Consider the following 23,022-nt stretch of genomic DNA (forward strand, 5'->3'; position numbering starts at 1 on the left):
TGCTCGCTGCAGCTTCTGCCTCCCAAGTTCGAATGATTCACCTTCCTCAGCCTCCCAAGTAGCTGGGATTAGAGGTAGCCGGGCTAATTTTTGTATTTTTAGTAGAGATGGGGTTTCACCATGTTGGCCAGGGTGGTCTTGAACTCCTGACATCAGATGATCCACCTGCCTCAACCTCCCAAAATGCTGGCAGAAAGACTGGCAAATATTACAGAATGATTACTGAAAATGTTATAGATTAATAAGAAGGTAGGTATATCTCTTATTGCACAAATCCTCTCACAAATAACCACTATGAACTCTGTACAAAATACTGACAGTTACTTGAAAGCACTAGACAGCAAAAAAAAAGCAAGCAGACACTGGAGAGTGGTCGACATCTGGAAGAAGGAATGGCACTGAGTCAGAGCAGACCCCACTCAGCACATCAACTACACAAAATCCAAATTTAAAAACCTACAGTTTTAGTGGTTTTAAGGCCCAGAGAATGGAGTATGCGATGACCACAACTGCTGAAAAATGAGGTGGAAAATCTAGGAGAAAAATAGAACCAACAGAAAGGAAGTCTCACTTCATATATTAATTCTGCCCAAATTTTAGGCTGACCTTGAACTATGCATATAAGGGAACACCCTATGCAGCCCACCGAAGGTTAAATAAAGATTGTTTAGAGTTCAGAGCTTACAGTTCAAGTTACTGCCTGCTGAAAAGAAAAAAAAATGTTCCTCTGAAGAACAAAAATAATCAAGAGGATCTAAAATGTATCAGTCATACCATCAAGGACACAATTCAGAAATAGTAGCCATATGAGCAAACCTGAAAATGTAACCCATACTCAAGAGAAAAGGCAATCAATGGAGACCATTCCCACAATGACCCAGGTACTGGAATTAGTGGACAGATTTTAAAGCAGCTATTTTAAATATGATCAAGGATATAAAGAAAAATATGCTTATGATAAATAAAAATACATAAAATTTTAACAAATAAATAGAAACCATAAAAAGAACCCAAGGAAATTTCAAGAACATAAAAATACAATATCTGAAAAATGTTAAAAATTCATTATATGAACTTAACAGAAGATTGAAGATAGGGGGAAAATCAACCTGAAGACAAATCCAATCTAAAGAACAGAGAAACAAATTGGAAAAAAATGAACAGAGCCTCAGGAATATGTGGGAGAATATCAATAGGTCTAACACACATGGAAGTGGAGTCCAAGAAGATAAAGGGGCAGAAAAAGTATGAGAATAATAATGGCCAGAAAATTCCTAAATATAAGAGAAGACAAAAATTTACAGGTTCAAGAAACTTGGAGAACCCTATGTAGGAGAAATACAAAGAAAAAACTAGAAAAAAAATACTATATACATGAACACAGTAGTCATACAACTGCAAACCAACAGCTAAAGGTAAAAATCTCAAGAGCAGCTAGAAAAAAACAACAAATTACACACAGGGGAATAATGATGTAAATGATCACTAACTTTTTATCAGAAACAATGGAGACCAGACAATAGTGGAGTGATGTCTTTAAAACGCTTAAAGGAAGGAAAAACCCTGTCAACTCAGAACTCTATATCCAACAAAAATATCCTACAAGAAAGAAAGATAAATAAAGATATGTTCAGATTTTAAAAAATAAAAAAAGAATTCATCACTAACAAACCTAAATGATAGAAAAATCCATAATAAATTATCCAGGCTGAAGGGAAATAATAACACATAGACATTTAAATATTTGAAAACAAATGAAGAACACTTTCACTTTATGATTCAAAGTCTTCTGGCTCTTTATTACTCAGAGATTCTGACTCAGATGCTGCCAAGCAGCTTAACTTCTTTTCTCACCTTCACCCCACAAACATACATGCAAACATATACACCAAACATGCAGAAACAGGGAGCTATGTAATTATACAAGAATTATGCGCCCAAGATAAACCAAAGATTTCCTGCCTCCTACAAGAGTATATGGTTCACACTGATTAACTTTCTCAAAGAGTAGTATAGGGGACATATTACTGAGTTTTTGCCCAGTTTTAATAAGGTTATTTAGGCTTTTTTGTTGTTGTCCAGTTATAGAAATTATTTATATACTCTTAGAAATAGACAGTTCTCAAAGAAGATATATGAATGGCCAATAAGCACATAAAAAGATGCTTAACATCACCAATCATTAAAGAAATCCAAATCAAAACTACAAAGAAATATCATCTCATATTCATTAGGGTGACCATTATCAAAAGAAAAAAAAACAGAATACAACATGTGTTGGTGAGGACATAGAGAAACTGGGGCATTTATGCACTATCAGTGGGATTGTAAAATAGTGCAGCCATTATGGAAACAGTACGAAGGTTCCTCAACACAACTACCATATGATCAAGAAATCCTACTTCTGAATAGGATTTAAAACAGAATTACCATGTGATCAAGTAATCCCACTTCTGAGTATATATCCAAAAGAACTGAAAGCAGAATCTCAAAGAAGTATTTGTAAACCCAAGTTCACTGTTGCACTATTCACAATAGCCAAGAGGTGGAAGCAACCCAAATATCCATTCATCAATCCATTCATCAATGAATGAATGGATAAAGAAAATGTGGCATATACATACAATGGAACACTATTCAGCCTTAAAAAAAAAAAGTAAATCTTGTCACATGCTAAAATATGAAGCACAGAGACATTATACTCAATGAAATAGGCCAGTAACAAAAGACAAATACAATATGACTACACTTATATGTGTCTTACTGTGTTTTCTCCTGAATACCAGGGACTGGGTAATTTATAAAGAAAAGTTTACTTTATTCATGGTTTTAGAGCCTGGGAAGGCAAAGAGCATAGCACTGGCATCTGGTGAGGGCCTCTTTGTTGTATCATAACATGGCAGAGGGCATCAAATAGTGAGGGCAAGAGTGTGCTAGCTCAGGTCTCTCTTCCTTTTCCTATAAAACCACCAGTCCCATCATGGGGAACCCATCCTGATAACCTTATCTAATCTAATCTTAAATACTGCCCAAAGTCCCCACCATTTCCAAATGCCATCAACATACATATTTGAAGATTAAGTTTCAAACACATGAAATTTTGGGAGCACATTCAAACCATAGCAATAAGGTATCTAAAGTAGTCAAACTCATAGAAACGAAAAATTATAATTGTGGTTGCCAGGGACTTGGGAAAGGAGGAAATGGGGATTGGTTCAATAAATAGAGAGTCTTAGCTTTACAAGACGAAAAAGTTCTTGAGATCTGTTGCACGAGGTGAATACAGTCAACACTGGTGAACTGTACACGCAAAAGTGATTAAGATGGTAAATTTTATATGTTTTTACCATAATTTTTTAAAAATAAAAACAATTTAAAAATATGACTTAGATACAACTATTCTAGCACAAATAGGAATAATATAATTATGTTAAGAGTGCGTTAATTCAGACAAGCTAGGAAATCAGTAAATAATGAAATGTCAAACCTCTCAAATGCATACCAATTCTCTTTTGTACTTATGAATTAGAGATTTCATGGATGAAAGCAGATGCTAAAAATTTGTTTTCTTCTTTCCTTTCCTTCCCTTTTCCTCTACTCAACCTGTCCCCAACTGCAAATGTATGCACTGAAGACAATAAAGGAAAAAATCATAAAGTGTTCTGCTTTTCTCTTCCCTTTGCAGTCCTCCACAACAGGTACAGTAGTATTAGTTCAGGAACAAGGAAGAAAAATGGGAAGGAAGCTCAATTCCAGCCTTCCCATTATGAAAACCAGACCATTTCTTACATTTCAGGCTCAAGATGGCAGCTCTACCAGGCAGTAGAAAGATATCTGAGTACCCAAGATCTTCAAAACCAAATGAGAAATTAATTTTAAAAATAAAATACTACTATGTACCTCCTATTTCACAGAATTAATTTCAAATTAAAGGTGGCAAAAATAAGAGACAATACACTCACATGGTACACATTTTCTTTACTAACCAATGAAATAAAATATAAGAAAATATATATCATAAATGAATAGCTTATTCCATTAGGAAATATCTCATTCTACATTCTCTTAGAACTGGTTTTCCATCAATTTCATCACATTTTGTTTCTTCACTTCTGTTGGGGTGAAACGTCCCATAATAAACAATAAGAAAAAGAATTCCAAGAAGAAGAGTAAGAACTATAGTGATACTGATAGGTATAAAATAGTCTGAATTAAAAATAGTGAGAGGGCAAACCCAGAATACAATCAATATGCCCAAAGTGCCCAGTACCCTAACAATATAATAACAAGACATTGGACACTTGGTATTCTGTCCCTTAATATTAAAAAATGTAAAGATAAGAATGAATCCAACAACAATCCTATATAAGAATTCCATACTTACAGAAGTACAAAACTGGGTGTTCTTTTTAAATGCCCATATTACACCTAACAACCAAAGAAATAACAACATAAATAAAGCAATCTTAACATTTAAGAATAGTAGAAGTACAACACTCAGCATCCACGATAATAATGTAAAAAACTTGTAAAAGAGATATGTGATTTTGGGACACAATCCATTAAGAAGCTTTTTGTCAGGTAAGGATTTTCTTAAAGCTACTTGATAATCAACAGTTGACCAAGAAATAGCACAGCAAGAGACCATGATAGCTGCATCTACAAAACAAAAAAATAAAAAAGATATTGTTATAGGAATAATAATAAAATATTAAATTACTATATCCCATACATGCTATATCTACATATACACACCCACAAACACGTCAGGTACTTTACTCATCTCATCTAATCTTCTGAAGTAGACATTAATACATCATATATTACATATGAGGGAACTGAGGCTTGGAGAGATACACTGCTTGACCCAAGCTGCGAAGCTAGCAAGTTGCAGAACTGAGATTTGAACCTGATTCCAAAATGGATAGATTTATCTACTATATTAGACTGCTTTATTATGATTTTTTTTAATTCATTGGGAAAAATTTTATTGAGCAACTGATATACTCTGTGAGTTAAGAGACTACACTTACAATCCTAGTTTTTCTAGGTTTTTTGACCGCGATTTTAGGCATACACCCAATTCACTAAAAGATAATAGCTTCAAGCAGGGGTAAGGGAAGGAGAAGAGGAGGGGTAGAGAGAGAGAAAGAGGGTTAAACAGAAAATTTACTATGAGATATTAAACAAGCCCAACTTCCCATATCCTGAAGATATTGAAACAATTGAACGAGTATGTTCTAAAACTTACAAATTTCTGTAGGATTTACATCTCCATCCCATTTTTTCTCAACAAATAACAGAAAAGTAAGTTAATTGCCACTTTGTTTCTTTCTTTCCTTCTTTTTGAGATGGAGTCTCACTCTGTCACCATGGCTGGAGTGCAGTGGAGCAATATCTATCTCTACTTCCCAGGTTCAAGTAATTCATCTGCCTCAGCCTCCTAAGTAGCTGGGACTACAGGCCCACACCACCACACCCAGCTAATTTTTGTATTTTAGTACAGATGGGGTTTCATCATGTTGGCCAAGCTGGTCTTGAACTCTTGACCTCAAATGATCCACCCAGTTCAGCCTCCCAAAAGTGCTGGGATTACAGGCATGAGCCACTGCACCTGGCCTACCACTTTCTATATAATATGATTGAAAGGCAGACTTACAAAAATTTATCTATTAATGAAGAAAATTAGGACAGGACCTTTACAAATGCATTTGCATGCTCTCTTGGTTTTAGCATACACCACTGTACCTCATTAGTCAAACTTTATTGGAGACTGATCTGAGTAACAATAAAACTCCAGTCTACTGCAAAGAAGGCTCTGCATGAATTACTCTTTCTCTATTGTAATTCCCATCATGATAAATTGGTTCTGTCCACACAGTGGCAAGGTGAACCCACTGGGTGGTTACAAATCTGGGGCCTCATCCAGCAATGCCCTTGTGACTACCAGCCCATGGGTCAGTAGTCCCACTCTGGCAATGGATCCAGAGGCCAGCCCAAGTGGCTGCCTAGTTCTCTTGGACTGGGGGCTGACTCTGCTACTCTTGGCAGTGCTGCCCACCCAATGTGCATGGATTTAACTATAATAAAGAAATAGTCCTGGTAAGACATCCCGTTACTGTTGCCCCCTCACAGGGTATCTATAGCTCCATGGCAGAGTGTCTGTAGCTGTAACCCCATTACAAGGTGTCTGGTTTGGTGAGTATCCTAGGTACTGCCAATGCCTCCTTCCTTCTCCCAAATGGTTCTGTAGCCCCATGATGGGGTGTCTGTCCACAGCCCCATTGTGGGGTATCTGTTTGTAGCTCCACCATGGGATGTCTATCTCAATTCAGCTCCTTCAGGGGTCTTGGTTTGTCTATAGCCCCACTGGGGGGTGTCTGTCTCGGTTCAGCTCCTGGGGAGTCATGGTTGGCTCTTTCTACTAACTAGTAGGAAGTCTTGGTTCAGGAGACTTCTCCTCAATCAGGAAGATTTCAGGGAGATTTCTCAGACTGAGAATAGGAGGATAGTTTGGATGAGATACTCTTGGAGTTCTTGATTAGGAATCTGATTTGGAAGGCCTTCTGTCCTTCTTGTCTTAGCGTATGTTTGTACATGTGGAGGGGATCTCAGAAGGAATTGTCTACAGAAGTTCCACAGTCCTAACTCAGAGAACTTTCCTTGTCTAGTTACATTCCATGAGCCTGAAAGAATGCTCAACAGGCCTGTCTCAGGGTGACTATCCACTCTTCACCTTGCCCAGAGACCACCCGTTGTGAATTACCATTCAGAGGTCATCCTTCCCCACCTAGAGTAGATCAAAGTCAACAGGGGACCAACAGGAGAAAGTCTGAGCTTTGACAGGTTGATATTGGATGCTGAATGAGGTGACTGGTGTCTGTTTTGTTATGTGTATTTTGCTAGAATGGAAAATGTTAATTTGGTTCCCCATGCAGCCCATTAGGCAACATCTTGCAAAATTGAGAATCTTTTGTCTATGATTCCATAAGACAGAAAAAGTGGCTTTTGTAAAGTGGCTGGAACCCCACAGCTATGGCACATCAAGCAGGATCATCAAAAGTTGCTCCATTCTTCTGGAAGCTGCAGAGAAAAGGAACCTGGAAACCTGGTATGCCAGCAAAAAAAAAAAAAAGCATATGAAATTCTTACCAGCCAAGTTTCTGGTCTCTTTCTCGCTCCTTCTCTATGTGTGTATGTAAATGGTAGACATCACTATTTGTCTCCTCTGCATGAGTCTGATTGATAGAAAAAAGGATTTGTGAAACTAGCCTTAGGCTGTAGCAAATCTGGTGTGCTGTGTGCTAAGAATTTGTCTTTCTGTGTTATTCTGTAATAGGTATCACAGGATACAATGAGGGTTTAGGGCCCCTATAAGGCTGCTTTTCAAGCCAGCCCCAGCAGGCTGGTCATTTACAAACTTTGCTGTGGGTCCCTGAAACCAATACTGGATGAAATTTCTCTATCTTGTTTTGTGTCCTTAAGAACTTAACCCTCGCAACCAAGTGGGGATACTTTCCCTTGGTTTCTGCCATCCAGAGGACAGAAATTTTACGGTTCATATCATAGCCCTAAAATTATCTTAAGCAATCAAGAGCCTTTGCAAGCTTGAAATTGACTGCTCTAGACTTCTTCTGGGAAGAGGACTAGAAACTGCTCAATGCTGTGTAGCTCAGTAGCTAAGGCTTTGTTTTTTGACAATGGTAGTCCAGATTCAATTCTTGGCTTCCGGAATAATTTCTCTCTGGTTTATTATGTGTGTAACTTTGCCACATATTAAGGTTTTTTTCCCCTCAACAATCACTTCTGATTTCCTGTCTTGAATTTTCCTTTCTCTGAACTATCCTTGGGGAGATTATAAATCTTCTTTTTTTAAAAAAATGCTTACCATCTCTTTAAAACACTTTATGCATCCATGGTTAAGTTATAACCTTAGTTAAAAGTTATTAATTTCATGTGGAAAGTTACTTGTGGTAGAATTCAAAAGCCAGAAATATTGGCTCTTCTGGCTAGAGTCTGGTAACAAGAAATTTAAAAGAATTTTTCTTTAGAAAAAAAAGAGCTCTATGGAGAAAACTGTAAAGGGTTCTAAAAAAGTTTATAAAAATATTACCTTATGGTCAAACTAATTTAAACTATATAGATTTATAATATTTTATTTAAAAAACTAGCTTTAACATTGAAGATGCACTAATGCAAACATGAAATTTGGTTTTCTCATTTGAAAAAGATTTTTATGTAATATTAAAAGATAATGAAAGGGGGTTTTTTGCCCCTTTGGGTATATGGCAGGGAAAAAGGGGGAGGAAAGACAAGATATTAGTTGGCCTCTTGCTATCTCCATTGGGTCTTGTTTGGAAAACTAAAACTTCTATCAGAGTAAAGGGTTTTGCTTTAAAAATATTTTTTTTGAGTTACTACCTCGGATAAGTAAATAAACTGTGATCCCATTTTGTGATATCCAGTGTTTTATGCCTTTGATATCTGACAAACTTTCCAAAATCAAATTATAAAGTATGGCACTTTCTGACCTAATTAATCCTTTAGACTTTAGGTCCCCTGAAGTCCAAAAATGATGTGTTGGCTTATTTGGTATAAAAATCACACAGGAAGCACTGTCAAATTTAAAATGGTGTTTGGCTTTCTTTGGGCTATATTTGTGTAAATGTGTTATAGGTATATGCTCCAAAATTATGTGAAACTCCTACACCTCTGATATGACTTAGTATTAGTATATGATATCATTAAGAATTATAATTATGTTAAATTATTGTGTGCCACAGAGGTAACACATTTTCTTGTCAATTGTGACTTTAACTATGGCTGCCTTAAGATTTTTTGTCATCCATAGGCAATTGTTGCCTTATTTTGATCCTCTTTAAATGGTGGTTTCCTAATCAGCTATAAAACATTGCCAGGTGCTCTTGAATGCAAGTTTCTTATAACTTTGGGGATTATGACATTAGAATGAAGAGAAAAAACTTCCAAGACTCCCATGGAGAGCTGAAATATTCATGAATATCAAGCAGAACAGGAGTTAACTGAACTATTAGAAGACTCAAGTAATCTTTTTCTGACTTTTTTGCATAAAACATTGCTGCTGATCCTTTTTGTTTCCAGAGCCAAGAAAACTTTTGAGCTATTTACAGCTTTTAACAATTTAGTAAAATATATTCCTATGAACAAAATTTGGAGCATATTTGTTTCTCTACCTAATTTATCCAGAATTTGGAAACTACTTGTGAGTATTCTCAACTTATGGCAGTATAGTTATTTGCATAAGTGCAATAAGAATCTGTTTTCATTTGTAACAGGACACAATTGGAGAAACTGGTTATTTTACCAAGACTTTGACTGCAATGGCATACTTTCTTTAAATAATCAAGGTTGACTTATAGAGCCAATAACAGCCCCTAGGGAAATCTGGCCTCATACTCTGTCTACACAGTCCCTGTACAAGGTTCCTGACCTGTAGTAAGTAAAGAATGTCACTTTCTAACAGGCCTAGGAGCCCCAAGTTATCCTGGGACCTCAAGAGGAGAGGAATTTTCCCAGCTCATAGGTATTTGAGGTACAAGCCCATGGCTGGGCTCCGCTTTAAAAAAATCTTATCTGAGATTCCCTATGGAACAGAGTTCCACCAAAGTCAATTTTAAAAAGCCTATGTGAAAAATAATCTTGCCTCACTGTATGCAATTATCAGGCCAATTACAATAAGACTAAAGTTCATTTTGTAAACAAATTAGTTCTATTATGATTTGTTTTTCATAAAAATGGGGACTGGAGAGAGAAAAATTATGCTTCAAAAGAAAAAACTATAGAACACCTGTTGTTAACTGTTCTTGAGTTTTTTTCTGCAGTTTGGACAAAATCCTAAATTCTTTGTGGGCTACAAGTTCCCAAACTAATGCTCTCAGATTTCTACTTTTAAAACTGGGAACTGCACTCCTTATCTTAGAGCTCATCATTTAGCTTATAGTATGCTACTCCCTTAAATGCTGTACTAAAACTATAGATGACAATACTAACGCCTTTAACATGCAAGCCTTGGAAGCCCAGCCTGCTCTGTGTGAATATAATCAGACAGTTGCAAAGTGGTTCCACTCCTCTCACCTTGGGGTCAACACCTACCACCACTATGCCCCTGATCAGCAGGAATAAGTTAGAGAAGTCTTCGCCCTTTTTCCATCTTCATTAGCCAACACCTTAAGATTAAGAGGTATAAAACCTAAAGAGAAGGACTGAAATTGCCACTGCAAAATTACACCTTAGACAGTGAAAGAGACCTGACGTAACCAACTCCATCTTGCTTCTAACCCCCAAGCTCTCCTTGTTCATTCCTAGGTATAGGTTGATCTAACTTTGGGAGGAGCATAGTTTCTAGTTTTTAGTTTAAAAAAAGATAACAGGCCTTTCCCAAAACAAGCCTCTTTCTTGCCTGGGGACTAAACAGCCTTTGTAGGACTAACAAATTAGCCATGAGATTAGAAATTATGGTTTAGGGGGCCGGGCGCGGTGGCTCAAGCCTGTAATCCCAGCACTCTGGGAGGCCGAGATGGGCGGATTACGAGGTCAGGAGATCGAGACCATCCTGGCGAACACGGTGAAACCCCGTCTCAACTAAAAAGTACAAAAAACTAGCCGGGCAAGGTGGCGGGGACCTGCAGTCCCAGCTACTCGGGAGGCTGAGGCAGGAGAATGGCGTAAACCCAGGAGGCGGAGCTTGCAGTGAGCTGAGATCCGGCCACTGCACTCCAGCCTGCGCCACAGAGCGAGACACCATCTCAAAAAAAAAAAAAAAAAAAAAGACATTATGGTTTAGGAGTCATGCAGCTGAAGGTGACAAGATTCTGAACCTACCTGAATTGCTCCTAAGATCAGTGCTTGAGATATTTTGCAGACCCTGCACTTGATGGATCAGGTGGCACCACCCAGATCAATAAACTGGCTCATCTGATCTTGTAGCCCCCACCCAAGAACTGATTCAGCACAAGAAGACAGCTTCTACTCCCTATGATTTCATCACTGACCTATCAGCACTCCCAGCTCACAGGTTTCCCCTACCCACTAAGTTGTCCTTAAAAACCCTGATCCCCAGGCCAGACATGGTGGCTCACGCCTGTAATCCCCGCACTTTGGGAGGCCAAGGCGGGCAGATCATGAGGTCAGGAGTTCGAGACCAGCCTGGCCAATATGGTGAAACCCCATCTCTACTAAAAATATAAAAATTAGCCGGGCATGGTGGTGTGCGCCTATAGTCCCAGCTACTCAGGAGGCTGAGGAAAAAGAATCAATCGAACCCGGGAGGCGGAGGTTGCAGTGAGCCAAGATCACGCCACTGCACTCCAGCCTGGGTGACAGAGAGAGACTTGGTCTCAAAACAAACAAACAAAAAAGTCTGATCCCCAAATGCTGGGGAAGACTGACTTGAGTAATAATAAAACTCTGAAGTCCTGAAAAAAAAAAAAAAAAACTTGTCTTTTTAATTCAAAAACATTTTAGTTAAAACATAATTTTCCCAGGCCGGGCGCGGTGGCTCAAGCCTGTAATCCCAGCACTTTGGGAGGCCGAGACGGGCGGATCACGAGGTCAGGAGATCGAGACCATCCTGGCTAACACGGTGAAACCCCGTCTCCACTAAAAAATACAAAAAACTAGCCGGGCGAGGTGGCGGGCGCCTGTAGTCCCAGCTACTCGGGAGGCTGAGGCAGGAGAATGGCGGGAACCAGGGAGGCGGAGCTTGCAGTGAGCTGAGATCCGGCCACAGCACTCCAGCCTGGGCAACAGAGCGAGACTCCGTCTCAAAAAAAAAAAAACAAAAAAAACAAAACAAAAAAAAAACATAATTTTCCCCTAAATTGCCCCATGATATCTTTTTTATAATCAGTTTTAATTTTTATCAAATTAACACATACACAAAGGGACTTCCAAAAGTTCATGGAAAATGGAACTAAAAGATAAAAACAAAAAATATAAACTTTATTTTTTAATATAAGCTCCATCAAGATCAAGACATTTCTATAAACCATGATACCAGCCACATAGTCCATCCCTAAAGAATCGAGGGTCCTGGAAATTTAACCACGTCAATGCAGTCTTTTTTTACACTATTAACTCAAGAAAAATGGGTACCTTTTAACAGATTTTTTTAAGGAAACAAAAAGAAGTCAGAAAAAGCCAAATCAGGACGGGCGTGGTGGCTCACATCTGTAATCCCAGCACTTTGGGAGGCCAAGGCCGGTTGATCACCAGGTCAGGAGATCGAGACCATCCTGGCTAACACGGTGAAACCCCGTCTCTACTAAAAATACAAAAAAAACTAGCCGGGCGAGGTGGCGGGCGCCTGTAGTCCCAGCTACTCGGGAGGCTGAGGCAGGAGAATGGCGTAAACCCGGGAGGCAGAGCTTGCAGTGAGCTGAGATCCGGCCACTGCACCCCAGCCTGGGCGACAGAGCAAGACTCCGTCTCAAAAAAAAAAAAAAAAAATTAGCTGGGTGTGGTGGCGGGCACCTGTAGTCCCAGCTACTCAGGAGGCTGAGGCAGGAGAATGGTGTGAACCTGGGAGGCAGAGCTTGCAGTCAGCCAAGATCACGCCACTGCACGCCAGCCCATGCAACAGAGCAGACTCTGTCTCAAAAAAAAAAAGAAAGAAAGAAAAAAAGAAAAAATAAGCCAAATCAGGACTGTAAGGTGGATGTCTAACGATTTCCCATCAAAACTCTCACAAAATTGCCTTTGTTTGATGAGAGGAGGAGCAGGAGTATTGCTATGATGAAGATGGACTCTCTTGTGAAGCTTCCTTGGGCATTTTTCTGCTACAGCTTTAGCTAACTTTCTCAAAATACTCACCATAAGCAGATGTTATTGTTCTTTGGCCCTCCAGAAACTCAACAAGCTAAATGTCTTGAGCATCCCAAAAAACTTTGGCATCTTTGCTCTTGACCAATCCACTCTTGCTTTGACTGGACCACTTCCACCTCTTAGTAGCCATTACTTTGATTGTAATTTGTCCTCAGAATCATACTGGTAAAGCCATGTTTCATCTACTATTACAATTCTTCAAAGAAATGCTTCAGGATCTTAATACCATTTGTTTAAAATTTTCATTGAATGCTCTATTCTTACCTGCAGCTACTCTGGGTGCAACAGTTTGGGCACCCACTGAGTGAAAAGTGTGCTCAACTGTAATTTGTCACTCAGAACTCTGTGTCCTGAACCAAGTGAGATGTCTGTGGTGTGGGCTATAAATGTTTCTGCTGTTGTCAGTCCTCTGCAATTCAGGAACAAACAAAATTAATTTTTTCTTCATGTACTGACGTGGATGATCTGCCACTAAGGTGTTCAACATTGTTTCATCCATTCTTAAAATGAGTTATCTATTTGTAAGCTGCTGATTTCTTTGGGGCATTGTCCCCATAAAGTATTCATAAAGTATCAATGATTTCACTATTCTTCCAACCAAGCTTAACCATAAATTTGATGTGTGTTCTTGTTTCAATTTGAGTATTAACAGAATTCATATTGCTGTGATGGGGCACTTTTCAAACTGCTATCTTGTCCTTCTTAGTGCCTCAAATTGGATTCTGCTTAGACACATTATAACAAGTTAGACTGAGTTTATCTGGGGAGAAAGAAAATGTAAAATCCATTTGTAGTTTTTTTCATAATATGCATTTCCCCGAACGTTTTGTTTTTTTGTTGTTGTTGTTTTGTTGTTGTTGAGATGGAGTCTCACTGTGTCACCCAGGCTGGAGTACAGTGATGCAATCTAGGCTCACTACAACCTCCGCCTCCTGGGTTCAATTGACTCTCCTCCTTCAGCCTCCTGAGTAGCTGGTATTACAGGTGCCCACTACCATGCCCAGCTAATTTTTGTATTTTTAGTAGAGAGAGAGTTTTCCAGTGTTGGCCAGGCTGGTGTTGAACTCCTGACCTCAAGTGATCTGCCTGCCTAAGCCTCCCAAAGTGCTAGGATTACAGCCATGAGCCACCGCACCCAGCCCCATGAACTTATTTTAAGTCCTCTCGTACATCATTTTTAAAAGTCAAAAAGTTCTACAGAGTATATAAGAAAAATGGTACCTTGCTCTACATCACCTCACCCCTCAATTGTAAACCCCAGAAGAAATCACTATTAACTCTTCTAGTTTTTCTCCTGACATCTATTGTCATATTTATGAATAAAATATATATTGTGCTTAATGTATTTTGTACAGTTTATTGATTTCCTATTTGGAAAAGGAAATGTTAACACATACACACATATATACACACACTTCTTCCATTTTCCTCTCCCTCCCCCATCCACCCAAAAGAGCAACATCAAAATTTTTGGTAAATATTTGGTGTTTGCCTTATGATATGGTTTGGCTTTGTGTCCCCACCCAAATCTCATCTTGAATTGTAATCCCATAATTCCCACATGTCATGGTGGGAGGTAATTGAATCACAGGGGAAATTTCCCCCATGCTATTCTCATGATAGTAAGTTCTCATGAGATCTGATGTTTTTATAAAGGGTCTCTGCCTTCATTTTGCTCTCATTCTTCCTCCTGCTGCCATGTAAAGAAGGATGTGTTTGCTTCCCATTCCGACATGATTGTAAGTTTCCTGAGGCCCCTACCAGCACTGCAGAACTGTGAGTCAATTAAACTTTTCTTTATAAATTACCCAATCTCAGCCAGTTCTTTATAACAGCATGAGAATATACTAATACAGTAAATTGGTAACAGAAGTGGGGTGCTGCTATAAAGATACCCAAAAACAGAGAACCCAGACTAAGATGGCCGAATATGAAAAGCTTCAATCTGCAGCTCCCAGCAAGACCAACGCAGAAGGTGGGTGATTTCTGCATTTCCAACTGAGATACCAGTTCATCTCATTGGGACTGGTTAGACAATGGGTGCAGACCATGGGTGGTGAGAAGAAGCAGGGTGGGGTGTCACCTCACCCATGAAGTGCAAGGGGCCAGGGACCTCCCTCACCTAGACAAGGGAAGTCATGAGGGACTGTTCTACCAGGTCCAGACACTATGCTTTTCCCACGGTTTTTGCAACCCACAGAACAGGAGAACCTTCATGTGCCTGCACCACCAGGGCTCTGGGTTTCAAGCACAAAACTGGGCAGCTGTTTGGGCAGACACCAAGCTAGCTGCAGGAGTTTTGTTTTTTTTTCTTTCCTAGCCCAGTGACACTTGGAACCCCAGCAAGACAGAACTGTTCACTCCCCTGGAAAGGCAACTGAAGCCAGGGAGCCAAGTGGTCTCACTCAGTGGGTCCTACACCCAGGGAGCCCAGCAAGCTAAGAATCACTGGCCTGAAATTCTCACTGCCAGCATAGCAGCCTGAAGTCGACTCAGATGATCAGTGCGGGGAGGGGTGTGCGCCATTACTGAGGCTTCAGTAGGTGGTTTTCCCCTGAGAGTGTTGAGGAAGCCCAGAAGTTCAGATTGGGCAGAACTCACCACAACACGGCAAAATGGCTATGGCCAGGGTGCCTCTCTAGATTCCTTCTCACTGGGCAGGGCATCTCTGAAGAAAACACAGCAGCCCCAGTCAGGGACTTGAGGATAAAATTCCCATGTCCCTGGGACAGAACACCTGAGGGAAGGGGTGGTTGTGGATGCAGTTTCAGCAGACTTAAACGTTCCCACCTGCTGGTTCTGAAGACAGCAGTGGATCTCCCAGGACAACATTTAAGCTCTGCTAAGGGATAGACTGCCTCCTCAAGTGGGTCCCTGACCCCCATGCCTCCTGACTAGGGGGTAGCTCCCAGCAGGGATTGACAGACACCTCATACAGTAGAGCTCCAACTGGCATATGGCTGGTGCCCTCTGGGATGAAGCTTCTGGAGGAAGGAGCAGGCAGCAATCTTTGCTGTTCTGCAGCCTCTGCTGGTGATACCCAGGAAAACAGGGTCTGGATTGGACGACCAGAAAACTCTAGTAGATCTTCAGAAGAGGGGCCTGACTGTTAAAAGAAAAACTAACAAACTGAAAGCAACATCAACATCAACATAAAGGACACCCACCCAAAAAACCACATCCAAAGGTCATTAGCATCAAAGATCAAAGGTAGATAAATCCACAAAGATCAAAGGTAGATAAATCCACAAAGATGAGGAATAACCAGCACAAAAAAGCTGACAATTCCAAAAGCCAGAATATCTATTCTCCTACAAAGGATCACGGCTCCTCTCCAGCAAGGGCATAAAACAGGATAGAGAATGAGAATGAGTTTGACGAATTGACAGAAGTAGGCTTCAGAAGGTGGGTAACAACAAACTCCTCTGAGCTAAAGAAGCATGTTTTAATGCAATGCAAGGAAGCTAAGAACCTTGATAACAAGTTACAGGAACAGCTAACTAGAATAATCAGTTTAGAGAAGAGCATAAATGAACTGATGGAGCTGAAAAACACAGCAAGAGAACTTTGTGCAGTATACACAAGTATCAATAGCCAAATCAATCAAGCAAAAGGAAAAATATCAGAGTTTGAAGATCAACTTAATGAAATCAGTCAGGCTTGAAGACAAGATTAGAGAAAACAGAATGAAAAGGAATGAACAAAGTCTCCAAGAAATATGGGACTCTGTGGAAAGACCAAACCTATGATTGATTGGTATATCTGAAAATGATGAAGAGAATGGAAGCAAAGTTAAAAAAAAAAAAATTCACGATATTATCCAGGAGAACTTCCCCAACCTAGCAAGACAGGCCAACATTCAAATTCAGGAAATACAGAGAACATGACTAAGATAATCCTCAAGAAGAGCAACCACAAGACACATAACCATCGGATTCTCCAAGACTGAAATGAAGGAAAAAATGTTAAGGGCAGCCAGAGAGAAAGGTCAGGTCATCTACAAAGGGAAGCCCATCAGACTAACAGCAGATCTCTCTGCAGAAACTCTACAAGCCAGAACAGAGTGGGAGCCAATATTCAACATTTTAAACAAAAGAACTTTCAACTCAGTATTTCATAACCAGCCAAACTAAGTTTCATAAGTAAAGAAGAAATAAAATTCTTTACAGACAAGCAAATGCTGAGGGATTTTGTGACCACCAGGCATACCTTACAAGAGCTCCTGAAGGAAGCACTAAAACATGGAAAGGGAAAACTGGTACCAGCCACTGCAAAAACACATGAAAATATAAAGACCTATGACACTATGCAGAAACTGCATCAACTAATGTGCAAAATAACCAGCAAGTATCATGATGACAGGATCAAATTCACACACAACAGTATTAACCTTAAATGTAAATGGGCCAAATGCCCCAATTAAAAGACATAAACTGGCAAGTTGGATAAAGAATCAAGACCCATTGATGTGCCGTATTCAGGAGACCCATCTCACATGCAAAGACATACACAGGCTCAAAATAAAGGGATGGAGGAATATTTACCAAGCAAATGGAAAGCAAAAAAAAAAAAAAAAAAAATCAGGAGTTGCAATGTTAGTCTCTGATAAAACAGACTTTAAACCAACAAATATCAAAAAAGACAAAGAATGGCATTACATATTGGTAAAGGGATCAATGCAACAAGAAGAGCTAACTATCCTAAATATATATGCACCCAACTCAGGAGCACCCAGATTCATAAAGCAAGTTCTTAGAGATGTACAAAGAGACTTAGACTCCCACACAATAATAGTGGGAGACTTTACACCCCACTGTCAATATTAGATCAATGAGACAGAAAATTTAACAAGGATAATCAGGACTTGAACTCAGCTCTGGACCAAGAGGACCTAATAGACATCTACAGAACTCTCCATCCCAAATCAACAGAATATATATTCTTCTCAGTGCCACATAGCACTTATTCTAAAATTGACCACATAATTGGAAGTAAAACCCTCCTCAGGACATGCAAAAGAATGAAAATCATAACAAACAGTCTCTTAGACCACAGTGCAATCAAATTAGAACTCAGAATTAAGAAACTCACTCAAAACTGCACAACTACATAGAAACTGAACAACCTGCTCCTGAATGACCATGGGGTAAATAACAAAATAAAGTCAGAAATAAATAAGTTCTTTGAAACCAACGAGAACAAAGACACAACACACCAGAATCTCTAGGACACAGCTAAAGCAGTGTTTCGAGGGAAATTTACAGCACTAAATGCTCACATCAGAAACCAAGAAAAATTTAAAATCAACACCCTAACATCACAATTAAAAGAACTAGAGAAGCAAGAGCAAACAAATTCAAAAGCTAGCAGACGACAAGAAACAACTAAGCTCGGAGAAGAACTGAAGGAGATAGAGAAACGAAAAGCCCTTCAAAAAATCATTGAATCCAGAAGGTGGGTTTTTGAAAAGATTAACAAAATAGACCACTAGCAAGACTAATAAAGAAGAAAAGAGAGAAGAATCAAATAGACACAATAAAAAATTAAAGGGGATATCATCACTGATGACATAGAAATACAAACTTCCCTCAGAGAATACTATAAACACCTCTATACAAATAAACTAGAAAATCTTGAAGACATGGATAAATTCCTGGACACATACACCCTCCCAAGACTAAACTAGGAAGTCAAATCCCTGAATAGACCAATAACAAGTTTTGAAATTGAGGCAGTAATTAAGAGCCTACCAACCAAACAAAGCCCAGGACCAGAGGGATTTGCAGTTGAATTCTACCAGAGGTACAAAGAGGAGCTAGTACCATTCCTTGGGAAACTATTCCAAACAACAGAAAAAGAGGGACTCCTCCCTAACTAATTTTATAGGCCAGCATCATCCTGTCACCAAAACATGGCAGAGACACAAAAAAAAAAAAGAAAAGAAAATTTCAATCCAATATCCCTGATGAACATCGATGCAGAAATCCTCAATAAAATACTGGCAAACTGTATCCAGCAGCACATCAAAAAGCTTATCTACCATGATCAAGTCAGCTTCATCCCTGGAATGCACAGCTGGTTCAACATAGGCAAACCAATAAACGTAATCCATCACATAAATGGTACCAATGACAAAAACCACATGATTATCTCAATAGATGCAGAAAAGGTCTTCAATACAATTCAACACTCCTTCATGCTAAAAACACTCAATAAACTAGGTATTGATGGAACATATCTCAAAATAATAAGAACTATTTATGGCAAATCCATAGCCAATATCATACTGAATGGGCAAAAGCTGGAAGCATTCCCTTTGAAAACCAGCACAAGAAAAGGGTGCCTTCTCTTACCACTCCTATTCAACATGATATTAGAAGTTTTGGCCAAAGCAATCAGGCAAGAGAAAGAAATAAAGGGTATTCAAATAGGAAGACAGGAAGTCAAATTGTCTTTGTTTGCAGGTGACATGATTGTGTATTTAGAAAACCCCTCATCTCAGCCCAAAAACTTAAGCTGACAAGCAACTTCAGCAAAGTCTCGGGATACAAAATCAATGTGTAAAAATTACAAGCATTCCTATACACCAATAATAGACAAACAGAGAGCCCAATCATGAGTGAACCACCATTCACAATTGCTACAAAGAGAATAAAATACCTGGGAATACAATTTACAAGGGACACAAAGGATCTCTTCAAAAAGAACTACAAACCACTGCTCAAGGAAATAAAAGAGGACACAAACAAATGGAAAAAAACATTCCATGCTCATGGATAGGAAGAATCAGTATTATGAAAATGGCCATACTGCCCAAAGTAATTTATAGATTCAATGCTATTCCCATCAAGCTACAACTGACTTTCTTCACAGAATTAGAAAATCTACTTGAAATTTCATATGGAATTTTTAAAAAGCCCATATAGCCAAGACAATCCTAAGCAAAAAGAACAAAGCTGGAGACATCATGCTACCTGGCTTCAAATGATACTACAAGATTACAGTAACCAAAACAACATGACTGGTACCAAAACAGACATATAAAACAATGGATCAGAACAGAGGCCTCAGAAATAACACCACAGGTCTACAACCATCTACCACCATCTGATCTTTGACAAAAACAAGCAAAGAGGAAAGGATTCCCTATTTAATAAATGGTGTTGGGAAAACTGGCTAGTCTTATTCAGAAAATTGAAACTGGATCCCTTCCTTAAATGTTATACAAAAATTAACTCAAGATGGATTAAAGACTTAAACCTAAAACCTAAAACCATAAAAACCCCAGAAGAAAACCTAGGCAATATCATTCAGGACATAGGCATGGGCAAGGACTTCATGACTAAAACACCAAAAGCAATTGCTATAAAAGCCAAAATTGACAAATGGGATCTAATTAAACTAAAGAGGCTCTGCACAGCAAAAGAAACTATCATCAGAGTGAACAGGAAACCTACAGAATGGGAGAAAATTTTTGCAATCTATCCATCTGACAAAGGGCTAATATCCAGAATCTACAAAGAACTCAAACAAATTTACAAGAAAAAAACAACCCCATCAAAAAGTGAGTGAAGGATATGAACAGACACTTCTCAAAAGAAGACATTTATGTGGCCAACAAACATATGAAAAAAAAAAAAACTCATCATAACTGGTCATTAAAGAAGTGCAAATCAAATACCAACTCACACCAGTTAGAATGGTGACCATTAAAAAGTCAAGAAACAACAGATGCTGGAGAGGATGTGGAGAAACAGGAACACTTTTACACTGTTGGTGGGAGTCTAAATTAGTTCAACTATTTTGGACAGAGTGGTGATTCCTTAAGGATCTAGAACTAGAAATATCATTTGACCCAGCAATCCCATTACTGGGTGTATACCCAAAGGATTATAAATCATTCTACTATAAAGACATTCAAATATATGTTTATTGCAGCACTATTTCCTATAGCAAAAACTTGGAACCAACCCAAATGCTCATCAATGATAGACTGGATAAAGAAAATGTGGCCCATATATGCCATGGAATACTATGCAGCCATAAAAAAAGAATGAGTTCATGTCCTTTGCAGGGACATGGATGAAGCTGGAAACCATCATTCTCAGCAAACTAACACAGGAAGGGAAATCTAAACACCCCATGTTCTCACTCATAATTGGGAGTTGAACAATGAGAACACATGGACACAGGGAGGGGACCATCACACACTGGGGCCTGTTGGGGTATCAGGGGCAAGGGGGCAAGAGCATCAGGACAAACAGCTAATGCATGCGGGGCTTAAAACCTAGATGATGGGATAATAGGTGCAGCAAACCAACATGGCACATGTATACCTACGTAACAAACCTGCACATTCTGCACAAGTATCCCAGAACTTAAAGTAAAACAAAAAAATAAATAATAAATAAAAATAAATAAATAAAATAAATAAACAAAGATACCCAAAAATGTGGAAGCAAGTTTGGAACTGGGTAACAGGCTGAGGTTGGAACAGTTTGGAGGGCTCAGAAGAAGATAGGAAAATGTAGAATAGTTTGCAACTTCCTGGAGAATTGAAGGACTCAGAAAACTGGAAGATGTGGGAAAGTTTGGAACTTCCTAGAGATTTGTTGAATGCCTTTGACCAAAATTCTGATAGTGATATGGACAATAAAGTCCAGGATGAAGTGGTCTCAGATGGAGATGAGGAATTTGGAGGGAACCGGAATAAAGATTACTCTTGCTTTGCAAAGAGACTGGCGGCATTTTGCCCCTGTCTTAGAGATCTGTGGGATTTTGAACTTCAGAGAGATGATTTAGGGTTTCTGGTGGAAGAAATTTCTAAGCAGCAAAGCATTCAAGAGGTGACAGAGCATAAAAGTTTGGAAAATTTGCAGCCTGACAATGCTGTAAAAAAAGAAAAATCCATTTTCTGAACAGACATTCAAGCACACTGCAGAATTTGCATAAGTAATAGGCAGTCAAATGTTAATCACCAAGACAATGGGAAAAATGTCTCCAGGGCATTCCAGAGACCTTTACTGCAGGCCCTTCTATCACAGACCTGGAGGCCTAAGATGAAAAAATGGTTTTGTGGGCTGGACCCAGGACCCCCGTGCTCTGTGCAGCCTCAGGACACGGTTTCCTGCATCCCAGTTGTTTCAGCTCTAGCTATGGCTAAAAGGGGCCAATGTAAAGCTTAAGCCATTGCTTCAGAGGGTGCAAGTCCCAGGCCTTGGCACCTTATAAGTGGTACTGGGCCTGCAGAAGCACAGAAGTCAAGAAGTGAGATTTGGAAACCTCCACCTAGATTTTAGAGGATGTATGGAAATGCCTTGGTTTCCAGGCAGAAGTTTGCTGCAGGGGTGGATCCCTAACTGAGAACCACTGCTAGGGCAGTGCAGAAGGGAAATGTGGGGTTGGAGCCCACACACAGGGTCCCCACTGAGGCACTGCCTAATGGAGCTGTGAGAAGAGAGCCACCATCCTCCAGACCTCAGAATGGTATCTCCACCAACAGCTTGCACAGGGCACCTGGAAAAGCCACAGACGCTCAACGCCAGCCCAGGAAAGCAGCCTGGAATGGGGACGTACCCTGCAAAGCCACAGGGGCAGAGCTGCCAAAGGCCATAGGCATCCACCTCTTGCATCAGCATGACCTGAATCTGAGACATGAAGTCAAAGGGGATCATTTCAGAGCTTGAAGATTTGACTGCCCCACTGGATTTCAGACTTGCATGGGGACTGTTGCCCCTTTGTTTTGGCCAAATTCTCCCATTTGGAATGGGTGTGTTTACTCAATGCCTGTACCCACATTGTATCTAGGAAATAACTAACTTGCTGTTGATTTCACAGGATCATAGGTGGAAGGGACTTGCCTTGTCTCAGATGAGACTTCAGACTTGGACTTTTAGGTTAAAGCTGGGATGCGCTAACATTTTGAGGGACTGCTGGAAAGGGCAGGATTGTGTTTTGAAGTATGAGGACATGAGATTCGGGAGATGCCAGGAGAGGAATGATATGGTTTGGCTTTGTGTCCCTACCCAAATCTCATCTTGAATTGTAATCCTCTAAGCTCCACATGTCATGGAAGCGACACAGTAGAGGTAACTCAATCACAGGGGCAGTTTCCCCCATGCTATTCTCATGATAGTAAGTTCTCACAAGACCTGATGGTTT

At 39.6% G+C, this 23,022-nt stretch overlaps 1 protein-coding gene across 2 annotated transcripts in view; it reads right to left on the minus strand.

The window, feature by feature from the left end:
* Positions 1–3,958: 3,958 nt before the first annotated feature.
* XKR9 (XK related 9) overlaps positions 3,959–23,022 on the minus strand; it is a 65,238-nt gene continuing 46,174 nt past the window's right edge. For both annotated transcript variants that reach the window (XM_038000405.2, XM_038000406.2), the window contains one exon: positions 3,959–4,659. In XM_038000405.2, coding sequence (XP_037856333.1) covers positions 4,031–4,659 — 629 coding nt within the window. In that variant the 3' untranslated portion in view covers positions 3,959–4,030. The remainder of the gene's footprint in view (positions 4,660–23,022) is intronic.

The sequence above is a fragment of the Chlorocebus sabaeus genome, chromosome 8 (genome assembly GCF_047675955.1).
Source record: "Chlorocebus sabaeus isolate Y175 chromosome 8, mChlSab1.0.hap1, whole genome shotgun sequence".
Classification (NCBI taxonomy): domain Eukaryota; kingdom Metazoa; phylum Chordata; class Mammalia; order Primates; family Cercopithecidae; genus Chlorocebus; species Chlorocebus sabaeus.